Genomic DNA, 25,088 nt, shown 5'->3' with positions numbered 1-25,088 from the left:
TTTACTATGTTAAAGTTAAAACCTTCCTTTTAGGTTTTTTTTAGACAGAAAGTGTGGGAGGTTTTTCTGTCTATGTATTGTTTTTATTGGTTAATGAATAAAGAAGCTGTTTTGGCCTGTTAAAGGCAGAATAGAGCTAGGCAGGGGAAATTGAATTGAATGCTGGTAGAAAGAAGGTGGAGAGAGGAGACACCATGTAGCCACCACTGGGGACAGACATGCCAGAACCTTGCCAGTCAACCACAGCCACATGGTGATACAAAGATTAATGGAAATGGGTTAATTCTAGATGTAAGAGCTAGCTAGGAATATGCTTAAGTTATTGAACAAACAGTATTACAAATAATATAATTTCTGTGTGAGCATTTTGGGAGGCCAGGAGGCCAGGAAATGAACGAGCAGCCTTCCCCAATACCCATCCATCAAACCATCAATCCATCCATTCATCCAACCATCCACCCACTGACCAACCCACCCACCTATACAACCATCCCTGTACCTACCCACCCTTCCAGTCATATTTCCACCTATCCATTTGTCCATCCATCCCACTCCCACACACCCATCCACCCACCCACATGACTATGCACCAAACCACTAACATGCCAATCCACCCACCCACACATCTACACATTCATCCACTCACCCATCCATTCTTCCAACTTCTATTTACTCATCCACCAACTCACCCTTCCACCCATTCATCAATTCTCTCTATCCATCCATCTACCTGTCCACCCTTCAATGCATTAATTCATGTACCCATCCATCTATCCATCCATCCATTTATTAATCCACCCACCAAGTATCTATCTATCCATCCATCCATCCATCCATCCATCCATCCACCTGTCCACCCTTCAGTGCATTAATTCATGCACCTATCCATCCATTTATCAATCCACCAGTCCATCCAACTACCTATGCATCCACCCACACACCTATCCACCCATCCATGTGTTAAGATACCCAAATACACACCCGTCCACATACACACCAAACCATCTGTCCATCCACACACTCATTATTTATCCTCTCATTCCACTCACATGTGAAGGCCCAGAAATGTGAGCCTGTTTCCATGTTGACCAAAGGTCAGAGAGTTGGAACTTTCCTCTAGTTCCTTGAAGGTTATTGTGCTTCTACCTCAGACAAAGGTCCCACCTAGAGGTTGATCAGAGAGTTCTGCTCTCAAGGTTATTGTCTACAGGTGTGCTAATTGCCAGACCTTGTGCTCCAGAAATAGGGAAGTAGTGTGTTCCTACCTCAAACAAAAGTCTAAGGATCCAACTAAGTTCCAGTTCCCTTAATAAATAGTACTTGGGATTCCACCCTAGGAGTGGTTTGCTTACAGAATGTTTTGGTCTAGGGTGTGAATATGACTTGGTGACTTGTTTTGTTCTAACAACAGAATGTAGCCCGTGACTTTCAATTGGTCTGTTCCTTTCTTTGTATCATGTTAATTCAGTTTTTTGTCTTACTCCTACCATTTGGGGTCAGGGGTATTTTAAGCAGTTGGAAATTAAACATGGGCGAATTTTCAGTACCCACAAAAATTCCCTCCTGATATTATCTATTTCTTCATTTTATTATTTTTATTTGCATCTTCATATTCTTTACTATATTTCTAGTCCCCCACCCTTACCCTGGCTAGAGGTATTTTTATCGAGGTTGGTCCCCAACACTGTCACACCCATCCATCCATCCTCCCACTCATCTCCCCACTCACCCACCCATCCACCCACCTATCCGTCCATCTACTTACACGTTCATCCTGTTTACACATCTATCCACCCACCCCTCATCAAACCAATCACCCACTCATTCATCAGCCAACCCACCCATCCACTTTCCCACCTATGCACCTATCCTCTCACCCTTCTCTCCACTCACCCATCCATCCACCCAGCCATCCAACTTCCCACCCACCCATCTCTCCATCCAACTACCCATTCATTCAATGCCTGTCCACACACCCACCCACCCATCTACCCATCTACCTATCCATCCACACATCCACCCATCTCTTTTACCCAACAATCCACCCACCCACTCCACCCACCCATCCATCCATCCATCCATCCATCCATCCATCCATCCATCCATCCATCCATCCACCTATCCATCCACTTGCCTTTCCAAAGCCCTCATCCATTCACCCATCCACACACCCACATACTCACCTACCCAGCCACCTTTCCAGCCAGGCACACACTCACCAATCCATCTACCCACCTATCCACCCCCTGTCCACATATCTTTCCACCCTTCATCCATCCATCCATCATGTTCCCCTACGTTCTTGTCGTCAGTGCCGACTCTGGTCACACCTCTGTGAACAGAGTGCTTCGATTCTGCTGTCCCAGTCTTCACGTCTGGCTTGGAAGGAGGCATGAACAGCACAGGCAGTCAATGGCAGCACAGAGTCTCTGAGAACTCTGAATTGTAGCGTGGGAAGCGAGTTGGGAGTGGAGTTGATGCCCAGACACAGGTTGCAGCGAGGATGAGTGTGAGGACTAGTTGTTGTGGGGTACATGGGCTGGGAGGTGTAGGGAGAGAGAGCAGATAAAGGGAGGACACTAGCAGGTGGAGACAAAGACTGGGAGGACTCGGACTATGACTTGGGGATCACTGATACATAGGGTATACTTGACTGGGACCACAAACCTGATGTCATCACGTGGTGTCTTCCTACGTTGTTAGCCACCTGTTTTTTGAGACAAGGTCCAACTTAGCATGGCAGTCACCAAGTTGGTCACTTTAGCTGGCCAGTGAGTCCCCAGGATGCTCAACTCCCTGTCGGCCGCACTGGGATCACACAGTGCGCTTCACCACGTTTGCCTTTTTAAAACGTGTGTGCTGGTGATTCGAACTCTGGGCCTCACACTTGCATGCCAAGCACTTCCTCCATCTAGCTGTCTCTGCAGTCCCAGGGGTTTTAGGGTCACCTTGAGGCCAGTGAGGTCCTCTCTGGGTGTGACAGCCTGACAGGGCCTCTCCAGGCTGTGGTGATGCTGAGGACAGCAGTGGCAGTCAACAGCCGTGTAGGAGCCATGCAAATGGCTGGTCCAGGGCGCACTGTGACAGCCGAGTGACAGGCTTTATTAGTCCACGCGCAGAGTGGGTTTAAAATAGCATCATGGTGGCAACAAAAGCAATTTGCTCCCAAATTTTTATTCTGAAGGGATGATGTGCTTTTAATCAAGCAGGGCATCCCAGAACGCTCCTAATTACCCAAGTCAAGGGCTCAGCAGTCATCCTGGTGTTGATGCGGGCACGTGATAAGACTTTACCAAACAGGTTCTCCTGGAGCCTGGCCAGGGATCAGAGCATCTGGGAGTCAGTGGGCTTCTAGGGTAGCCTGAGTTTGGACTGGTGGCAAGGGTGCAGGGTGCTGGCTCCAGAACTTGGGACAGAGGGCGTCCAGCTGGGAATCAAGAGTGACTCTGGGTGAGTCTCTGTCTTCTTTGGAACCCCAAATTTGACTTCTGTAAAATGTAGCTAGTTCTAGTGTCATTGTGGTGAGGAGTGTGGTACTCGGAGACTTACTATCATGGCTGCCATGCTGTGCTGGTGTTTGTGTGTTATCCTGACATCAGAAGACTGAGGCAGGAGGATTACTCATCCTGAGCCAGTTTGAGCTACAGAGCAAGATCCCATCTCCAGTTAGCACCAGCTTAGTTTTGCTGCTGAAACAATCTGGCCCATATTTCTAAGCCTTACAGCACAAGTTCCCTTCTCACCACCATGTTACTTTGGTCTAGCTCACAGCATCTGACTCCAGGACTAAGACACACAAGTGACAGGTCATTTCCTGTTGACCACATCCAGTCCTGAAGCCCCTTGTAATCCAACTAATCTCAGAAGCCAGGAAAGGCAGTCTTAGGTTGTGTACATGTAACAATCAGCTCCTACTGGGTAACAAACATCTCTTATTTCTCTGGCAGGCAATCCTGAGCCTGCCCTTGTTCCCGTGGCCTCAGGCAAGATGGATTTCACTGGAATGTAGGTACTGTCACTGTCCTTGGATTTATCTGTGCCATTTAATTGCCACACAGAAGCTATGCATGTTAATGCCTAGGTTGCAGTTGGGGAGTCCCACCGCATAGTGACTTCAGGAATGGTTGGATCCAGGAGCTCACTTCTCCTGAGTCTGCTGTGTCCAGACTCCCTGCAGAGGCCTTGGGGAGAGATAGCTGTGAGTTTTGAGCTGCACGCTGTGAGCTTGAATTTTCATCTTTTCTTTTTTAAATATCAAGTCGCCCAGACAGCATGCCACAAAAGCTACAGCAACTTCGGGCACTTGATTGACGTGTAAAATGGGCAAATTATAGCCTTCTTTTCCTGCAGCTCTGCGCACACTCCTGTCATACTGTAGCTGGTCCTCAGGAACAGACTGGCTCCTCCACGGTGCTGGCTCAGAGGTAACCCCTCCACTCTCGGTTGGATCACGTAACTGACTCCATGTCCCAGGGGCCAATAAGAGCTGCCTGGAAAGTCCTGATCCCGCCTCAGCTCTGACCACAAAAGCGTTTGCTTCCAGTCAGGGAGGTCAAGGGCAGAGTGCTAAGGGCAAAGCCAAAGCACAGTTTGCTTAATTGATTTGCTCTTAATTGGCGCCTTTCCCAGAGGGTCTTGGTGGGGGAGGGGAAGAGCGCTTCCTCTAGCTTTGTTCTGAGAACAGCTGACCCCAATCCTCTGGCAGCGTTTCCAGGGGCTGGGGGCGTGGTCAGGATAGAGCCCCGCCTGGAACCCCAGTGAGTGGCTGGGGGAGTGGCCAGGGTGGAGCCCCGCCTAGAATCTCCCATGAGGGGCTGGGGGTGTGGTCAGAGTGGAGCCCCACCCAGAATCCCCAGTGAGGGGTTGGGGGGTGGCTCTGCCAAAGCTTCATCTCATTCTCACACATAGGTGGGGGAAGACTCTGGGTCGCTTGGTGTCCTCCACAATCTTGGGCTGCAAAGCTCAGCTTGTACGTAAAGATATGGTGGGTATGTAAAGATATGGTAGAGGAACCCTGCGTGACCCTGTATTTAAATCTGACCTCCTAACTATTACCATCTTGGCCAAAGTGCTTATGTGGTGCCAGCCTCAGTTTCCCCAAGTGCGTGGGCCAAGGAAGTTAATCACATCTCACTGGGAGTAGATGGAAAGCCCCGAAACACAAACGCACGCACGCAGGGGCAGTGGGACCAGGCTGACCGGGAATGCCTGCTTCTCCCGGCTCTTCCTCAAGTGCTCTTATACCCGGTTTCCGTTGGATTGTGGTCCTGCGGCTGTGTCTGGGTCTCTCACACTGGGCCTTCCCAGTTTCTTACTTCTTTGTTAAGTACCAGGAGGTGGATGTCCCTCAGCTGCGCAGATGGCAGGGTCACACCACACCCATCTTACGCTTGGGAGCAGCATCTTGGGGACCCCTCCCTACGGAGTTCTGCACTACCAATGTCTGACGGCCCGAGAACGTCTGTGCTACACGCGGGAGACTCCTCGTTTGGTCTTTTTTATGGGGTGTGTGACTGGGGGAAGGGTGGCCACCCACAGAGTATAGACTTAAAGTCTCTCCCCTCTCCTGCTCCCCCCACCCCAGTCTCTCTCAGTCTCTCGGTCTCCCTCCTTCCGTCCTGTCTTCCCTCCTAGACACCCCTCAGGGCCAAGGTCCATTGGAAGCCCTGCCCTCCTTTTGCCTGGAGACCCCATGGTGGCTCCTTAGCCCTCAGTTCCTGTGTCCCACTCCCCATGGATTTGCTTCCGGCCAATAGAACAGGCAAAGGCGATGTTACTTCTGTGACTCCCCATCTTTTCCTCTGATTGACAGCCCTGTTCCCTGCCCTCCCCACTCCCAGTCTGTCTAGTATCTCTGCTCTCCTCTCCAGCTGCTTTTTCCCCAGGTTTTTTTTCTCCAAAGATTTCTGCATTTAAAAGTGTTCTGTTGTGAAATAATTTTAAACTTACAGGAAATAGTGCTCGGATGGCGCCTCCCTCCCGCATCGCAGCCGGGCAGCCAGATGGCCAAGCAGCTGTGTCCCGCTTCACCAGCAAGTCCCCTGATTTTTTTCATTTAAGACAAGGTCTCCATCTGCAGCCCAGACAGGTCTGGAACTCACAGCGATCCTCCTGCCTCAACTCTCCCAGGGCTGGCATGCAAGCAATTCTGTGCCCTTTTCTTGGTAGTCCTGTGCTGGACCCCAGGATCTTTGTACAGGCCGAGTTCATACTTCCTGAGAACAGTGTGTCCTCACCTGAGGGACCCGGTCCCTCTGCTGATACTGTCTCAGTTTCCTACCATTCCTGCATTCTTCCTGTCTGGAGGGACATGCCTTGTAGCCTCCAGGGAACTGTTGAGGTCTCTGAGCCTCTCAGGGCAGGCCAGCCAAAGATCAAGGCCCTGTCTTGGAAAAGGGGTGGGGCTGGAGGGGGAGGGCCAGGGGCTCCAAGATCAGTCTCAGCCTGCACTAAATGTGCTGGAGTGTGAGGCAGGAGAATTGCCGTGACTTCAAGGCCAGCCTGGGTTACAGAGTCTAGACAGCAATGATACTGTGATTGACAGGTCTCATGGTGCAGGCCCTGGACCTGCTATGCAGTTGGTGGTCACTATGTGCTCTCCGCAATGCGGTGGGCGAGGCCTGATGCACCAGGAAACCTTTGGCCCCCACTTGGGAGAGCTGGGACCCCGCCCACCCCGGAGTCACGTGGTATGGGTACCTGCCAGCCTGAGAACCCAGGTGCTGTAGGCTGAGTGGGCGGGGGAGGGGAAGAATTATTGGCAGGAGGTGGAGCCTTAAAGGGGCGGGGCATGAAGGGAGGGCTCTGGGTTGGGGGTGTACTTGAGAAGGGGCTTGAGGAACCCGATTCCTCTCCCCCGTTCCCCCTGTCTCTCTGTCTCTTTCTATTAGACACGCTGGCTTTGAATTCCAGCGTCCTGAGTGCTGAAGTGACAGGTGTGCCCTCTCTCTCTCTCTCTCTCTCTCTCTCTCTCTCTCTCTCTCTCTCTCTCTCTCTCTCTCTCTCTCTCTCTCTCTCTCTCCCCCTCTCCTCCCCCTCTCCCCCTCTCTCTCTGATCCGTCCACCTTTGGGTCGGACCTTGTGACGCTATGAACCCGGGAAAACCCAGCCTGATGGCCACGCCTTTAACCCCAGCACTTGGGAGGCAGAGGCAGGAGGATCGCTGTGAGTTCTGGGTCAACCTGGGCTACATAGTGAGTTCCTGGACAGCCTGGACCCTGTCCCACAAAAACAAGAAAACAGCAAATGACCAACTACAGAGAAGCACCAATCTTTCCTCTTTATAATCAGACTGCATCAGGCTACATCACAGTCCTGCGACCGGTCGGGAGCGCTGAAAGGGGTCAGTCCCAGGCATGCCCCTGCCTGCGAACTTCAGTCACAGCCGATCACGTGGCCCATCCCAGTACCCCTCTCTGCTATGCCCAGAACGAGGGAGGACTAGGTAGATGTCACCACAGGGGTAGAGAGAGCAAGGGCCAGAGGGGCGGGTCTTCCTGAGGGTGGCACAGTAGGCAGAGGAACCGTTCGTCGGGTTGGAGGGAGGCAGAAGGCAGCACCTTGTAGTTTCAGTTTTCTTGAAGATCTCCCCGCTAGAATAATAGTCCTCAACTGTAGCAGCATGCGCCCTCCAAGGTGACAATGGAGATTACTCGCCGGTACCAAAGCCGGAGAGCGGATCCTGCTCCATCTCTAAGGTCCCCAGAGTGGGGGCTCCTTCTCAGTCTCTGTGTGAGTGGAAAGGTGTAACCCCTCACCAAAATACAAGCTCCTATTCTTCCTGGATTGTTCTTTGGGGTGCGACATTGAGCAGAATTCAACGAATCAGAGCCTTGAATTCCCGTGGCCACAGCACAAGCCCAGGGCTGACATGGGGCCTGGAGAGTGGGCAACAAGGTTCCCCTCCCTGGGGTGTCTGCGCAGCTGCGCTGTGGACAGAAGAGCAGGGAATTCCCCAGAATCCCTTTTGGAGCCTTTTCCTGCACCCTGAACTCTACCCTTGTGTCCGGATGCCGAATGAAATTCGGTTCCTACTTCCAAGAATGGATGTCCCATGGGGCCCATGCCCTGGACTCCTCTGGGAATGACCTGAGTCGGGGTTTAGCAATGCGTCACCAGCTAGGAGTCCGCACAGCTGAGTGTTCTTGGGCGTACGTGACAATGACGTCACAGAGCTCGGAGGCTTCTAGAACCCCGAGGTGTCATCCTCAGAGCAGGTCTCCTGGACACCATGTGGACCGCGCTGTCCCCAGGAGCCACTTCCGCTTGAGGCCCTGCGTCCGGCCACAGCGGGCGCCGCTCCCACCCGGCCACGGGCTCCCCGGGTGGCTCCGGAGATGCTCGAAGGGCTCCCGTGCCGTCCCACGCGGGACTTGGCGGCGCGCGACAGCTGGAGGTAGGGACGGCCATGGCGCGGTCGGCATGGGCCCGAGTAGCCCCGATGGCCCTGGTGGTCCTCTGGCTGGTTCTGTCCCCGTCGTCCGCGAACGCGCAGGTTAACCTGAGCTCCGTGGACTTTTCGGAGCTCCCGGCGCTGCTTGGGGTCCCCTTGGACCCCCAGGGCGCACGCAGCTACGTGCTGGCTGCCAGGCCGGCCAACGCCTGCCTCGCGATCGAGGCTTCTGGGCCCGATAGCCTCTCGCTGGACCCATTCGTGCTAGTCCGGCCCCTGGGCTGCACGTGGAAGAGCACGGGGCGGCGAGCGCGGAGGGCTGGAGCCACAGCAGCTCCCGTGCGCACTGAGGCCCCAAGGCAGCTGCGCGCGTTCGATGACCTGGAGGTGACCGTGCGCTGCGACCGGCCAGCGCGCGTGCTGCTGCCCCACGGGGGACTCTGTCCAGACCCCGAGTGTTACCCTGCCGTGGTCGCATCCTGGGCGCTCGCTCGAGCCCTGGCCCTGGCCGCGTCCACGCTGTTCGTTCTGATGCAGCTGTGGCCGCGGGTCCGGTGTTGGGGGAACCGGGGCACCACGGTGAAGACGCAGACGTGCCAGAAGGCCCAGGTGCGCACGTTCACGCGCCTCAGCGACCTGTGCGCCATTTGCCTGGATGAGTACGAAGAGGGCGAGCGGCTCAAGATCCTGCCGTGCGCGCATGTGTACCACTGCCGCTGCATCGACCCCTGGTTCTTGCGCGCCCCGCACCGCTTGTGCCCCCTGTGCAAGCAGTCGGTGGCCAGCACGCACGACGGCTCCACGAACAGCAGCGTGGGCGGCGACGACCCACCCCTGCCCGGACACCGCCCCCCCATCTGGGCCATCCAGGCCCGGCTGCGCTCCCGCAGGCTCGAGCTGCTAGCCCGGACAGTCCCCTGCCGTCGCTGCAGCAGCACCAGGTCCCTGGGGACACTAGAGAACTAGGAGCCGTCAGAAGTGACCCCCCGAGACCTCCTGACGCCAACTGACGCGGGAAGGGGTGTGGGGGTTTAAATAAAGTCTGTTTAAATCTGGAGGGCTCTCGCTATCATCATGCGCCGCGCTGGGAATTCAGCCGCCCAGGACCGGCCCCTAGAATAGCCACGCCCCGTCCCACCCCGCCCCAACGAAACCACGCTCCCAAGTCCCAGCATAGCCCCTCCCAGTCGCGTCACGGGGCACTTGGCTGAGGGGCAGAGCGGAGGGGCATTTTGAATAACTGCGTCCTGAGGCCAGACAGTCTACTTCATTGTTTCTCCTCCCTGAGCTCAGTTTTACCATCTGTAAAATGGCCTCAACAGTACGCCTGCCTCACAAGTCTAAAGATGGCTGATTTCACAGTATGTGCAAAGGCCTGGGTGAGCGGCCAGCATCTGTTGACTAAGTGGCCTGCTTTGTGAGTACTGAAAGCCCGCGGTGGGACAAGGCCACGATCCTTGAGGCTGGAGTTGAGCGGTGGCCTCCGCATCCAGCAGGCGCCTGGTAAGTGCACACGGGATTCCCCTCCTCCTGTGAGTGGGGTCCCCCATTTTGTCGCAGCCTCTCTGTCCCCCACCCGAGCCCGGGCGCGTGTCCAGCCGCCTCCGGCTGCCATCGGCTGCCAAGAGTCCCAGCTGCTGGGGCGCCCATGCCAGCTCCCCACCCCCGCTCCGGCGGGGGCCCCTTCCTGCCCGGCCAGGCGGTGCCATCTGTGTTCGCCTGAGGTGGGGCAAAGGGGGGAAACTGAGGCTTTGCCGAGCTTGCTGGCCGCGGTGACCCGGCGCTGGCTGGGACCATGGGCAGCCGTCGGGGCTCAGGCATCGTTCTTTCGGGATCCCGAGACACTCTCATCCAAAAGGGAAACCGCGTCTCCCAGGCTGCTGCTGGAGCAGGGGCGCAGAGGCACAAGGGAGCCGGATTTGAACTGAGTGTCAAGGCTACCTGTATTCGGTCTGTGCAGGGAGGCGGGGACCTCGGATTTCGGGCTCGGGGATCCCCAGGCTGGAGTGCAAGGCTAAGGAGGGCCCCGGGGTCTGGGCGCAGCCGTGTGCAAAGGTCCTAAGACCAGGGTGGGCGCGGAGGTGGTTAATGGTGTCTCAGCTTCGGCTAAGGCCAAGCACTCACCCCTACCCCTCTGTTCCCTCTGCGAATCCCCTGCGCGAGAGACCCCCTTCCTCCCCCGTCATCCGTCCTCCCCTCCTCGCTCCTCCCTCACCCTCCTTCCCTCCTCCCACTCCTCCCTTCTCCTCCCCTCTCCCCTCCTCCCGCGCTCCCCCCAGCCCCAATCAGGCCCAGAAGGAGAGGACATCTTCGGAACAGATGGCCGCCGTCCTCGCCCAGCGCTTTGCCAGTTAATTAACGCCGCCTGTAATTAAACTTCCCACAAATTAGCTGTCAGCGTCGCTAAAGGGAACCGTCCTCTCAGATGCCACCTTGACGAGCGGGATCCTGAGTCTTGTCAACAGGATAATTAAAGGGGGGCGGGGGACTCGCCGATCTTCCTCCCCTAATATCTCTATCCTCACCACGGTGGGCCGCGGAGACACGCGGGCGGGTTTTTCCTCTTGTTCCATGAATTCGCAGTTTACATTGTGTTTTTGAATCTTTATTGAGAACCTACTGTGTGCAGGCACTGTGGTGGGGCAGGTAGTTGGCAAGCTACGGGATCATTGCCTACCTACCTTGACTGACATCCCGGGGCTTGTGCAAAGGTCCTCAGAGGACCCTGGAGTCTCTCGGTCTCTGTCTCTCTCCCTCTGCAGCGGCTCTGAACATTTGCAACTGTCCCATCTAACTGAATCTTAAATCCTGCCTTAACTGTGATGCAGCCCGGGGTAGTTTCCAGAGGCTGCTCCCACAACACCGTGTGCTCTAGTCTACCCCACCCAGCCTCAGCTCTGCCCTTGCGTTGGAATATGATGTAGCTGTCAAAAAGGAAGAGACTTATGGGCCGTAGGCAGACTCTGGGGTGCTGCACTGGGTCTCTGGTGCTTTCTTGAGTCTCAGGGTACTTTCCTGAGCCTCTCTCAGGGTGCTTTCCTGAGTCTCGAGGGTGCTGCACTGGGTCTCGAGGGTGCTGCACTGGTTCTCGAGGGTGCTGCACCGGGTCTCGAGGGTGCTGCACCGGGTCTCAAGGGTGCTGCACCGGGTCCCAAGGGTGCTGCACCGAGTCTCAGGGTGCTGCACCGGGTCTCAGGGTGCTGCACCGGGTCTCAGGGTGCTGCACCTGGACTCAGGGTGTTGCACTGGTCTCAGGGTCCTGCACCGAATCTCAGGGTGCTGCACCGAGTCTCAGGGTGCTGCACCGGGTCTCAGGGTGCTGCACCGGGTCCCGAGGGTGCTGCACTGAGTCTCAGGGTGCTTCACTGGGTCTCCGGTGCTTTCCTGAGTCTCGAGGATGTGCCCCGGGTCTCCAGCGCTTAACCAGTTCCAGGAAGCAAATGCCTCCTGGCCCCATGTCAGTGTGTCCCTGAGTGGACAGAGGGCTCTGGAGCTCTGGGACACCACTGGAAGGTCGTGGGGCTGAGTCACCGCTGCTGCGGTGCTGCGGTGTTGTGTGGAGACTTCCAGGTTAGCCTGGCTGTTTGACTTCCTACCTCAAACAACAGCGACATTGACCACACCTTTGATCTCAGCACTTGTGAGACAGGCAGGGTGAGTTCTGAGTTCGAGGCCAGCCTGGTCTACGCAAGAAAACCCTGTCTCAAAACAAAAACAAAACGAGAAAGACCCAAAAAGTAAAGGGATGAATGAACCTGAAGGCCAGGCTAGCCCAGAGTCAGAGGCCAGAGACTGCCCAGCAGGGCCCGGGGTCCCACCCCTACATCACAGTCCAACATGAGACAAACCTCAAGATTCGCTGCTTCCTAAAATTTTGAGCCTTAGAAGAGGTCCGATCTTCCGCTTTGCCTACCCTGGCCTCCATGGCGATTTACATCTGTGTTCCACACACCAGAAAAACTGAGGCAGGAGGATTGTGATAAGTTCAAGGCCAGCCTGGCCTACGATGGGAAAGTGAGTTCATACAAAATGAAATGAAAGAAAAATACATTGAAAACTAAAATTAGAAATAATTGAAAGTCATTTAAAAAATAAAATGAAGGCTGGCGAAATGGCAAATCCTGACGACCTGAGAGACCTCTGGCCGCCACAAGTGGGAGGTGACACACATGCTCCCAGCCCCAATAAATAATAATATTTTAAAATAGGATAAAGTGCAAAGTAAACTAATTTTAAACACAAAAATAACAAAAAATATAAAATAAAATGAGCACTTGTCAGTTCGGGCACCGCAACCCACGTAGGTGGCAGGTTGACACACCATAGGCGTTCAATAAATGTGTAGGGCGTGGCGGCACGGGTGGTGAGCTGGCACACAGTAGGTGCTGCATACGAGTTCACGTGTCATCCAGCACACTCGAGGGAGTCACAGACAGGAATATCAGGGGTTCCAGTCAAGCCTGGGCTCCACAGTGCGCCCGGAGGCTAGCCTGGGCTACCGGAGACCTGATCTCAGAAATTCACTCCTTGAAAATAAGAAGCGCTCTTTTCTGGAGAGTTCCACGCAGCCCCCTCTGCAAAGCAGCGAGTCCCGCCCTGAAGGACAAGCCTGTGGCCTGGCAGAGACCAATCAGGACGCGGTTCCGGGCATTACCTCATCGCGAAGCACGGTCATTGGCTGCGAGTCCCTGCGGCTGAATCACCACAGCGCCTGCGCAGACTCCCGGGGCCTCTGCTGGCAGCTTAGGGGGTCAGAGGGAACTGTGATCGCCCCCACCCCCCCCCCCCCCCCCCCCCCCCCCGGTCGGAAAGGAGCTCAGCGTGCCGGAGATGGGAGATTCTAGAACCCTGCTCCCTGCCCTGTCATCCCAAATTCTGCTTGGAGACACCTTCCAAGCTTTGTCACACAACACCTCCCTTTGGAGACTGTGCCTGGGGCTGGGGACGGTGCAGTGCAAAGACCTCAAGGGTGGGGGACCGTGCAGTGCAAAGGCCTGGGGCAGGGGACTCAGCTGTGCCAAGGCCTGGGGCTGGGGACAGGGCGTGCAAAGGCCTGGGGCAGGGACTCAGCTGTGCAAAGGCCTGGGGCAGGGATTCAGCTGTGCGAAGGCCGAGGTCAAGGCAGGGCCTGGCTGTGAGGAGCAGGGAGGAGGCCTGTGTGACTAGAGTAGAAGGCAGGAGGTGCGGGGAGGAGACAGCGTCATGGGCTTCAAAGAAAATGTCACTAGCCTTCCATCTGAAGGAGCCATGGAGGCTTTTGGGTAGAGGATGCGAGTTGACTCGGTGGTCACCGGAAGCAGACGATGGTATAGATGTTCTGTGCTCCCTGTGTTGAAGGAAGTGGGTCGTGGGCCCCTCCTGAGGGTGAGTGGGGCGGCAGCTCCTCGAGCTCCAGGCCGAATGGATGAGTAAGTCACTGCAGGCGACAGTGGCGCTGAGGTATACACCAGGGGGTGACTCAGTGCCGCCCTTGGCTGCGGTGACTAGGCCTGAGTCAAATGCATCCTGTGATGTTGCTATCCCAACCTCAGCCGCTCTTCATTCTAGACCCTCCCCAAGCCTTCCAGGTACAGCCCTGTCTTAGCCTGACCCCCAAATCCCACTCTGGAGCCGGGATACGTCTTGGGTGTGGTCACTTGTTTGCCCGGAACCCTCCATGGCTCCCTATTTCCCACAGAGCCGACTGTCCTCACGATGGAGTCCAGGCTGTGTGTGGACATGCTAGGTTCTGGCTTCCCTCCCTGGGCACCAGCCACTGTCATTTGTCTGCGCAGTGACTTCCAACTTGTCACCAAGCCCAACCCTGCAAGCCCCAGCCTCCAGCAAGCCTGTGCAAAGCTCTGCTCTCTGGTCGCTGCGCCTGTCCCCACCGGTCACCTGTCTCTGAGACCACCCCAGCAGCTCCCCAGCACACAGCACACTCCTTCCTTTGTGTACATCCTGACTTGTCTTCTAAAAGTCCGACCCCAGGGACTCTCGTCCAGACAAATTCCTGTGCACCCTCCACTCAGCGCCCCACCCTCTGTCACGCCAGCTCCACATGCTGGCTGGCAGCCATCGTCCTTCATTTTGGAGGCAGCTGGAGCTTGCTGATTGGTCTGACTAACAGCGAGTCTTGTGTTCTCTCTGTCCATTCGGTGCCCTGAAGCCCCAGAGGTCATTGCACCGCCTGCCTGAAACCATTTTCCAGTTGGGGTAATAAAGTGCCCTCCTCAGTAGTTGAAAACTAAGCCTGTCCCAGGAGCCAGAGTGGCCCATGTGGGCGTCGGAGCACAGGGGTCCCCACTTCTCCCACATCGTGTGACAGGCTACCGTAGCCTCAGAGGCTACAGTAGGGCCAGACCAGGTCTGCGACTCCCCATGTGTGATGGACCCGGGCTGTTAATCTAGGCGTGATGTACAAGTGACAGTCTACTGGGTTCTGTCCTGAACTTGGGGCCAGTGTGACAAGTGTCAGGGTCTTCCTTCCCGCCCCTGTTGGAGGACAAACGGGTGCTTCCGCGTGTCTCTAAGAAAGCAGCACCAGCATCTGCTCCGCTGTCCTGGAGCCATGAACTTGGCACTGCCATCCATGGAGGGTCGAGTTTATGGAAAAAAATCAATTTTTTGTGCCGTCTGGTGTTCTCCCTGACCTGTCTGGCCTTGGTATTTGTTTAGTGTCTTGGTTCCGTTAACAAGCACTACCACTGCCATCACCACCACCAAATCACCATCATCACCAAATCACCACCATCACCATCATCATTACCAAACCACCACAGTCACCACCACCACCATCATCATCACCACCATCATCATCACCACCATCATCACCAACATCATGACTATCATCTCAACCTTTCCAGTCTCCCCAGCATTCACTGCGCCTGGGACACTGCTCAGAGTGGATCTTAGATACAGCTGACCAGCCCTGGCCTTTGTCCTTCAGGATCTCCTACGGTCCTTGCTCCCATTCCACTGACACACAGACTGATGCTCAGAGAAGGGACACAGCTGTCCCATGGCCAGTCGGTAAGTCACATCGATGGCGGGTCGGCAGCTGCGCCCACATCCCTGTCCATGTGGCTGGAGCTGGCTTTGCACTTGTCAGCGGCTTCGCGGAACTCTGATAAATCGAGAGAATTAAAATCCATTTAGAGGGAAATCTCTAAATAGGCCTGTGTTGTGTTTTCTGCTTTTTCCCCCCCTTTCCCTCCCCTGCTGTCTCTGGCTGGTAATGTATTCCAGACACAGAACGGAGGCTGACTTAATTGAATTTAAAAGCAGGTGTTACATCTGCCCGGTGTGAACCAAAGCACGTGGAGGATGCTGAGGACAGCGGACAGCTAGTGGGTTTGCTGCTTGTCCCGAGGAAGGAGAGTGGAGCCCCTCTTGGGAACCGGGGCTGGAACTTAATGTGGACACCCCAAAAGGTCAGGGCCGCAGATAGACTGGAAGGTGAGTGGATGAACCCAGGCAGCTCTCACTACTGACTTTCCTGGGACCTCATCTCAGACAGCCCAGCTGCATTAGCACCAAAGGGCTGCAACCCTCACTGGGGGATTCTAGGCGGGGCTCTACCCTGACCACACCCCCAGCCCCTCACTGGGGGGATTCTAGGCGGGGCTCCACCCTGACCACGCCCCCAGCCCCTCACTGGGGGATTCTTGGGGAGTGTTTCATCTCTGACCACGCCCCCAACTGTTGATGTGTGTTTTTTCCTCTGTGTCTGTGCACCATGTTCATGCCTGGTGCCCACAGAGGCCTGAAGAGGGTTTCAGGTTCCCTGGAACTGGAGTAACAGACGGCTGTGCGCCTTCCTGTGGGTGCTGGGAATCAAACCAGGGCCTCTGCAAGAGCAGCTGGTGCTCATAATTGCTGTGCTATCTTTCCTGACCGTCAAAGTCGTTTGAAGATAGAGTCTCACTGAGTTGTCTACGCTCTGCCTCAGCCTTTCAAGTATCAGGTACCACAGCTTCCACCACTGGGCTTTGCTCCTAATTCTGTCATTTAAGCGATGACTCCTGTCGTCCCCTAGGTCCTCTGTGTCTATGCATTTTGCTTCTCTGGAGACCTTTCTATAAGTTGGGTCATAGTGTCTTAGTTACTGTTCTTTCGCTGTGAGGAGACACCATGACCAAGGCAGCTCTTATGAAGGAAGCATTTAACTGGGGCTTGCTTACAGTTTCAGAGGCTCAGTCCATGATCGTCACGGCGGGGAGCAGGCCCTGGGCCTGCTGGAAGCTGTTGAACCCTCAAAGCTCTCTCTCAGTGACACACCTCCTCTAACGAGGCCACACCTTCTAATCCTTCCTAACAGTTCTATTACCTGGGGGACCACGCTTTAAAAATACAGGAGCCAATGGGAGCTGTTCCCATTCAAACAGTCTCTCTCTCTCTCTCTCTCTCTCTCTCTCTCTCTCTCTCTCTCTCTCTCTCTCTCTCTCTCTCTCTCTCAATGAGGCTTCTGTCACTGAATATAATACCCTCAAGGCTCATCCTCATTGTACCATGGGTCACATCTGCCCTTTTCGTGGCTGAATAATATTTCGCTGTATAGTGGCCATGCCAGGCTCTTGCAGTCCTTTCCGCGTGAGCTGTTTCCAGCTGTCTCCTAGTGAGAATTTTTATGGCACATCTGTTACAACAGCTGCGCTCCACCACTAATGGTCACCGCCTAGAAGGTGTAACAGTTGGTTAATATAATAACTCTATGTCAAGACGATGTGTGTTTTGGTCTTTCTGAGACAGGGTTTCTCTATGTAGCCTGGCTGCCCTGGAACTCACTCTGTAGGCCAGGCTGTACTTGTACTGAGATCTGCCTGCCTCTGCCTCCCAAGTGCTTGGGTTGAAGGCATCACCCATTCCTGCTTCCTGTTCTCTCAAAGGACCCTGGTTCGGTTCCCAGGACCCACAAGGCAGCTCACAACTGTCTGTTACTCCAGCTCCAGGGGATTCCATGCTCTCTTCTGGCCTCTGTGGGAACTGTACTCATGTTCACACACACACACACACACACACACACACACACACACACACACACACACACACAATTCAAACATCTCTAGCCATGGTCCACCAGTGCCTCATGTCCTCCTGAACCCAGCCGGCCACACAATACCTTCTGACACTGCTCCCATGCTTCTCAGCATGGGGGATCCCCCTCGCTCCCTCCAACTCAGACCCCAGCCCTTGAGAAAGAGGAAGAGGGCGCACCCTGCCTCTTGGCTGTCATTGAAACTTGTCCAATCGATGCCTGTGTTTTCGATCTGCAGAGTCTTGGTGATGGATGACGGTGGGGGTGCAAGGAAGCCAGTGGAATTTTCTCTCTGTTTCAGGCACTAGGCAGACTTTCCTCAAAAAGCTATCTGGCCCAATCTCCAAATGAGAAAGCCATTAAACACTCACTCACACACATGCTGCAGACAGCATCTCGTATCTTAAAAAAAAAAAGAAAGAAAAAACCAGGCAATTAATACACAGCAGCACAAATGCTGCCTTTTGCAGGTGGAGATGGGGTTCCAGCTGACAGGAGCAGGGCCAGAGAGGACTCCTCCCCAGCATGGGCTCCAGCAGCACAGACAGGGCCGTGACCTTTGTAGGAACCCTCTGACAGGGACAGATGGACAGCTCATGCTCCAGCCTCCTCAATGGTAGGACTGCTCTGCCTAGCCTGGCCTCATCCAGAGGTTTGCAATACAGAAAAGCTTCGTAAGGCCTCTATTTACACAGCCATTGTCCCTTCATTTAACTGATTGAGTCCTTACTTGGGGCTGAGGAGGAGGATATGGAGGAGAAGAGGATGGAGAAGGAGATGGAGGAGATGAGGAGGAGATGAGGAGGAGATGGAGGAGATGAGGAGATGGAGAAGGAGATGGAGGAGGAGGTGGAGGAGGAGATGGAGGAGGAGAAGATGGGGGAGGAGGAGATGGGGGAGGAGATGGAGGAGGAGATGGAGGAGGAGGAGGTGGAGGAGGAGATGGAGGAGGAGAAGATGGGGGAGGAGGAGATGGGGGAGGAGATGGAGGAGGAGATGGAGGAGGAGGAGGTGGAGGAGGAAATGGAGGAGGTGGAGGAGGAGATGGAGGAGGAAGAGGTGGAGGAGGAGATGGGGGAGGAGGGGGAGGAGGGGGAGGAGGAGGAGATGGAGGAGGAGATGGAGGAGGAAGAGGTGGAGGAGGAGATGGGGGAGGAGATGGGGGAGGAGGAGGAGATGGAGGAGGAGGAGGAGATGGGGAGGAGGTGGAGGAGGAGATGGAGAAGGTGGAGTTTTTGTGGTTGGGGACATCAGTTAACAGACAGATCAGCCCTCATCTTCTGGAGCTCAGGGACATTGTCAGTACCGTACATTCTGGACTGTGAGATGCCAGGCTGCTTGTCTTTTGTTCTGTAGAGGTCACTCCTTCCTCATGATTGCTGTCAGTGCGGGAGGTTCCTCAAAGGGTGACAGTTAAGGATCCCGAGGCATTAGACGCAGGGCGCTGAGTAGAGAAGGGGTGGGAACAATGGAGTCATGAGCTTGTACGGTATGTTGAAAATATCAAGAAGTGTGTGCTTTCTGTTGAGGGCACAAGGGAGGCATAGAGAGATGGAGAGGGAGAGTGGAGGAAGGTCAGGATTTACTGAAGATGGATTGATCCTTCTGGCTGCTGTGTGGATGCCTGGAGGCCCTCAGGAGACCTCGGAAGATGCTGTTTTGTCTGAGCCGGATCCGCCCTTATGATGACTGTGGAACCCAGAGCGGGGCAGAGAGATTGGAAGGCTCTTTTTCTGTAGGGCTACCATGGGGCGAGGACACAAAAGGAGCTGGGGTGGGATTGGGCAGACAGGGCTGCACTGGGGTCCAGTCCATGGTACCTGGGAGACACCTGGAAGGAGGTGATAAGGGGGCTGGAGGGAGGGTTGTGGCTAAGTGTGTACAAACAGAGTCTGATAAGATGCATTCTCCAAACAGGCCCAGGTTAAAGGCTGGAGATTAGCAGTAAATAAAGGAGGAGGATGGAGAGGAAGACAAGGAGGAGGAAGAGGAGGAAGAAGTGTGGAGGCTGTACTTCCTTCCACCCGCAGTGATCCTCAACAAGGTTGGACCTTTGAAGTTCTTTATATATCTGTCTGTCTGCATCCTTCCATGTCATATGATCCAAACTAGTCACACTTGCCGTCATTAGCTAGAGTGGTGGGCAGGGGATGCGGGGAGCAGGCCCTCCTCCATTTCAAACTGAAGTTTCAGGAAAATACATGGACCAGCCTGGAAGTCACAGCTCCGTTGCTTCCTCCTGCTTTTGCTCCATTCACAAGTTAGCTGCTTCAGTGCCCTGCTCAGAGGGCTGGATGCACAGAGGAAAGGGAGATTGGCTGTGAGGCCCCCCAGCCACAGCAACGCTGGGAAGGAAGAGATGGGGAATCTCTGCCACACGGAAATGCAGAGGGGACATCTCATGATGTCTCTTAACACTTCTCAGTGTTTCCAGATGGGAACATGGGTGTGGAAGTCACAACTGTGGCTCCACAGTAAAGATTGATGCTGACTGATAGCAGAGATGGATTATATTAGAATAATGGTAAACATCAGCAGACAGATGGGTGGATGAGTGGATGGATGGGTGGGTGGGTGGGTGGATGGATGGATGGGTGGGTGGATGGGTGGGTGGGTGGGTGGATGGATGGATGGATGGATGGGTGGGTAGGTGGGTGGGTGGATGGATGGGTGGGTAGGTGGGTGGGTGGATGGATGGATGGGTGGGTAGGTGGGTGGGTGGATGGATGGGTGGGTAGGTGGGTGGGTGGATGGATGGATGGGTGGGTGGGTGGGTGGGTGAATGGTGGATGGATGGATGGATGGATGGGTAGGTGGACAGATGTGTAACTGCCTGCTCTACCTATACCTCTTCTTTCTACCTATTGGTCATTCAGTTCTTTACTCAACAAATCAGGTGCCTTAGGCAGGCAAGGTAAAATGATAACACATAGTTAATATTTTTACATATTTAACTTTACATAGTTAAATATTTCACAACACTGATGTATCAGTTTTCCTCTCTATAGGTTTTGACACTGTCCTCTGCCCTCAGGTAGCTACACCTGAGTACAGTGAACAGATGTTTTTGATGATGCTTTCCACTGCCTTGATGCCAGTGGCTCTGGCTGCAAATCATATCTTTTCCTTGCATTTTTTTAATAAGAAGACTATCTTAACGTTCTAACCATGCTCCTCATCATTTTCTCATGCCTGGCTCTCTTTTGGACTGAGCAAGGCCCAGCAGTGTGGGCTGTCACACAGCTGTCCCACCCTTCGGGATTCTGGGACTCGTGCATCCCTCGGTTTAGCACCAGACTGGGCTACACAAGGAGAAGCTGTATTAATGACATGAATGAGTTGATCTCCCTCATCAGAGGCGCCCATATCTGTGTAGATCGCCAGCAGACAACGTTGATTTCCTCTGAATTTATTTCTGCCTCCACCTGTGAGTTCAGCTTTTCATTCACAGCCCCGGCCAACATCAACTTTTGTGACAGGTTCCAGGTTCCAGGATGAGGGAAAGAATATCCAGGAAGTCCTGGCCAGGCTGTGCGCAGGTGGCAAAAGATTTGGCAGATTTGCTCCCTTGCTGCTGTGTGACCCGGGGCAAGCCACTCACCCTGTCAGCCCCTCAGTTTTCTTCTCTGAAAATACTTTCAAGCCCCCTTGTGTCATCAAACAGTCACTGTCTGTCTGTCTGTCAAGGTCTTACTATGTAGCCCAAGATGGACTGAGATCCATCTCGTCTTCCAAGTTTGGGGGTGACAGGCAAGTGCCACTTCCCTCGCAAGGGACCAAGGTTTGAAATGGGGCTTCCAGGGGCTGAGCCTTCATCTTCCTGCAAGGACTTGAGTCCACCTGGGAATGACTGTCTTGGGCAGGTACCAGTGTGTCCGTGGGACTTGTGGTCCAACCTTGGACCCCCAACCTTCTCCACCTTTCAACTCTACTCTCTCCTCCCACCCCCACTCCCATCACCCAGGACCCGGTGTGTTTTCCCTCGATGACATTTGCAGGCTTTTAATAGTTGTCACATTTGCATACATTTGCATACGTTATGGTAATCAGGCGATTTATTTTTGATGGAACACTTTGCCTCCGTGGGGCCTTCAGTCACCTGGGAGGTCTCACATAGTTTTGTTTCAAGAAATGTCTGCTTCCCTAAGGTCACTGCAGCCCAGGACAGCAGTCACAGGCGCCTCACCAGCCAGGACTCTTGAACGCTTGGACCACATCTGAACTGTCATTCATTTATTCCTTTACACTCTGGGGACTATGTAGTCCAGACTGGCTTTGAGCGGTTGATCCTCCTGCCACCACCTCCCAAGCGCAGAGATGATCAGTGTGCACTCTGGAAGGGACGGTCCAAGTGCGTGTGACAACAGAGAAAAAGAAAAGAAAATGGTAAGATTCCAACCTATATTCCGGCCATGCTGGCACTCAAGAGGCTGAGGCAGGAGGATGGTAAGTTCCAGAGAAACATGGGCACAGTGACCCACTGTTTCCCAAGAGCAAGAGCTGTGGACAGGGCTCGGTGGCCTAGAACCTGCCTGGTGTGCCCAGGAGGAGAACGCAGAGAACAAAAGCTTAGCGCAGTTGCAATCCCATGACCCAGGACAAACAGAGCTCACCCTCTGACCCTTCATCTCTTCCTTCTGGAAACTGACCATCTCCTGACCCCATGACTGTTGCTTCCATCCCTGGAGGGTCAAAGGAAGTTAAGCCCAGTTCTGGGGCAGTGACATTTGTAAAACACAAAGTTTAAGTGTTTTCAGTACAGAAGGGGGAGCATTTTGATTTATAGTCATTGGAAGAAGCCTTGGTGGCAGGGGCTGCATGGCTTCACCGGGGCCTATCAGCACCAGGTGGGTCGCGGGCCCCAGGTAGGTTAAGCAAATGCATCACTTTAATAGTCTGTGGAGGCGGCTGGAGCCATTAGTGAAAGGGGAGGATAAATATCACTTGAAGCAGCTCTGGAATCGCCGGTTTTATCACCCAAAATTGTCCCTGTGCTATTTACTTTCAATTTAGATTTTCGGGAAAATGGCTCTGGGTACAGTTATGTATGAAGAAGTGGAACCAGAATGGAAAAATGACCCGATTTCACCATCCAAGACCCAAACGAGCCTCGTGGCTGCTTTTGAGTCATCGTTCCTGTATTTAGTGGGCACCTGGGCGCTGGGCATGGAGGCTGGAAGAGCTGCTTGACATCCTACGGCCACAGTAGGCTTCCTAGTCGGGAAACTGAGGCTCAGAGAGAGGTCCTTGTGGTCAATGTAGCTCTGTTTCACAGCCTGATCTTATTCAAGAGCTTCTACGGCCTCGTGGTCTGCGGGAGAAGCCTCCTACGGTTACACTTCACACCAGGATGTGTTGAGGGTATGCCTGCCATCCCAGTACTTGGGACTGAGGCAGGAGGATGACGAGCTCCAGGCCAGTATTGACTGTGTGGTGGGATCCGAGGTCAAAACTAAAAGCAAATATAAACGGAGAAGTAAACAGAAAAACAAGAACCGAGAAGTGACCCCATGAGTAAGGGTGTGTGGCAGTGAGCAGGAAGCCCAAGTTTGGTCTCTGGGGTGAACATGGTGGAAAGACAAAACACCCTATGAAGATGAGCCAAGAGTACAGGCTCACAAGCCACACCTGCAACCAGGAGAAGCCTGGAAAAGGTTAGGGGACATTAGAAACACATGCAGAACGACAGAGTCAAGCCACATCTGTGACCATGTGGGAATGGCCAGTTGTTGATGGAATAGAGACCACAGGAGGGATCGCTATGCCCCTGTCAAAAAGGAAAAATAGGGCAAATAGAAATCCTGGCAAGGAGGAAGAAAGATTGTTCAGAAACTGCTTAGGAGACAACATCCACAGGACAGGGGTGTGCACAGTTACAGGTGGGGCTGCAGGCTCGCTGTCATCACAGGGTTGGGCAAACTCAGACCCCAGCCTACCCCCAGCCCCTTACCATGGGATCTCAGACAACAGGATAACCAGTTTCATGAGAGAGGTTTATCTTGTCTGGATAGGTTGGACTCAAATTTCTGCATTTGCTTTCTGCGTGCCGGGTTGCAAGTGTGTACACCTGTGTCTGCTAGCTTGCACAAGGCCAGGAATATCGGCTTTTTTTTCTGTTAAATTTGCTACTGTATCTCCCAGCCTGGTGCCAACTGGGTGCTCACAGGTCTCTGTCAGCTTTCCATTGCTGTGACAAAATTCTTGATGTAATCAGTTTAGAAAGAGGGAGTTTATCTCAGTTAACAGTCTTAGAGGTTCTAGTTCATGTCAGTCGATCACATTGCTTTGGGTGTGGAAAGAGGCCATGAGTCATTACAGAAGAATGTAATGGGCAGAGCTGTTTACTTCATGAGAGTCAGGACATGGCAGGGTGAGTGGGGAGAGAAAAAGAAATAAAGACAGAAGGACAGACAAGAAGAATGGAGAGGAGAGAAGATATGAAACAAGAATGGGATTCTACAACCCCTTCAAGAGCAGTGACCTTACCTCCTTACAAGAATGCCATAGGCTGGACACCAAGATGTCAACATCTGTGCCCTTGGGGCATTTTCAACCACAGTACTGTGTCAGGACCCAGTGCAACAGATTCCATCCCCTACCCTCAGTTCCTTCTATCCTATGGCTTGGCCTTTCAGGGCACAGGAGGTTGCCTATGTCAGCAGATGTATGCTGTTAACAATCCCTTGTTGGCTGAGCCAAGGCAGAGATGTCAGCTGGATCTGAGTTTCCCAGACAAGCATGAGGCTGTGGGTTCCTGCCCTAGAATAAAGTGTCCCAGAGATCAGCTTGTTTGGGGACTCTAGACTCGTTGCCATAGGCAGTACCTCAAAGTGGGAAATACAAGGAACATTACTCCCCTGGAGCTTCAGAAAACATCTCTCTCAACACATTTTAAAGCTCCAGCCTCCAGAAGTCTAAGATAAGAAATGTGTTATTCAAAGCCACTATGTTTGTGAGAATTGGCCACTGCAGCCACAGGAGATGAAGACAGATCCCACGTGGGGAAAAAGCACTATGACTCTCACCCACATCCTATTGGCTAGATTATATCACATGCTCACACCCATGACCAGGGAATCTTGGGAATGCATTCCATGGCTAATCAGTCACACCCCAGGTGACTTGGCTCCATGAGATGTATGGGAGAGGATTATTTGTGGGTGTCAGTTTTTCTGTATTCAAGGTCAGCTAGTGCTATGTGATGGGGTGTGGGCTGTGAGATTCTCAGGAGGGAAGAAATTGAGCCAGTGATCATTGGGCAGGGATGGAAACCCAGCCACATGGATCTATCCTTGTCAAGAAAGGCAAAACACAGTCCAGCCATGCAGGGACACAGGGAATGGGCCTGTGCCCTTTTTCCCTGGGTGGTGCCCAAATCACTCATCTCAATCCCTGAGACCTCCCTAGCCTGGCCTCTTTCTGTTGTCTCTCCACCTGCTAGCCTTTTCCTACAGCCTCTCACTCTCTCCTATCACCCTCTCCCCCAAAACTGTTTCTCTCAGCCCCACCCACCCCTCCACCTGTTCATCCTGGAATTCAGCTGATTCAGTCTCTAGCTCTTGGCACCAAATCCTTGCCCACATGGTGCTCCCTGCCAAGCACAGCCTCCCACTGGCCACCATCTCTTTAGCTTTCACCATGATAAGATATGAAGGTGGAATGTGGCTCGAGGAAGGAGCT

The 25,088-nt window shown here is 53.8% G+C and overlaps 1 protein-coding gene and 1 long non-coding RNA gene across 6 annotated transcripts; both read left to right on the top strand.

Annotated features, from left to right (window-relative positions):
* The first annotated feature begins 8,171 nt into the window (after window positions 1–8,171).
* Window positions 8,172–9,449, top strand: Znrf4 (zinc and ring finger 4). Its single transcript, XM_038335823.1, has one exon. The coding sequence runs from the start codon at window positions 8,408–8,410 to the stop codon at window positions 9,356–9,358; it is 951 nt and encodes a 316-aa protein (XP_038191751.1). The 5' UTR covers window positions 8,172–8,407; the 3' UTR covers window positions 9,359–9,449.
* A 418-nt stretch (window positions 9,450–9,867) lies between these two features.
* Window positions 9,868–24,192, top strand: LOC119821516. Of its 5 annotated transcripts, XR_005286632.1 has the most exons (5): window positions 9,868–9,895; window positions 15,238–15,403; window positions 15,656–15,829; window positions 19,326–19,452; window positions 21,557–24,192. It is a non-coding gene; the product is annotated as an uncharacterized LOC119821516 (long non-coding RNA). The 5 variants fall into 5 exon arrangements; XR_005286634.1 differs by lacking the exon at window positions 15,238–15,403 and having other exon boundaries at window positions 15,659–15,829; XR_005286633.1 differs by lacking the exon at window positions 15,238–15,403.
* Window positions 24,193–25,088: the final 896 nt, after the last annotated feature.

This window comes from Arvicola amphibius, chromosome 1 (assembly GCF_903992535.2).
Source record: "Arvicola amphibius chromosome 1, mArvAmp1.2, whole genome shotgun sequence".
In the NCBI taxonomy this organism is placed as follows: Eukaryota; Metazoa; Chordata; class Mammalia; order Rodentia; family Cricetidae; genus Arvicola; species Arvicola amphibius.
This window is presented reverse-complemented; position numbering and strand designations above follow the sequence as displayed.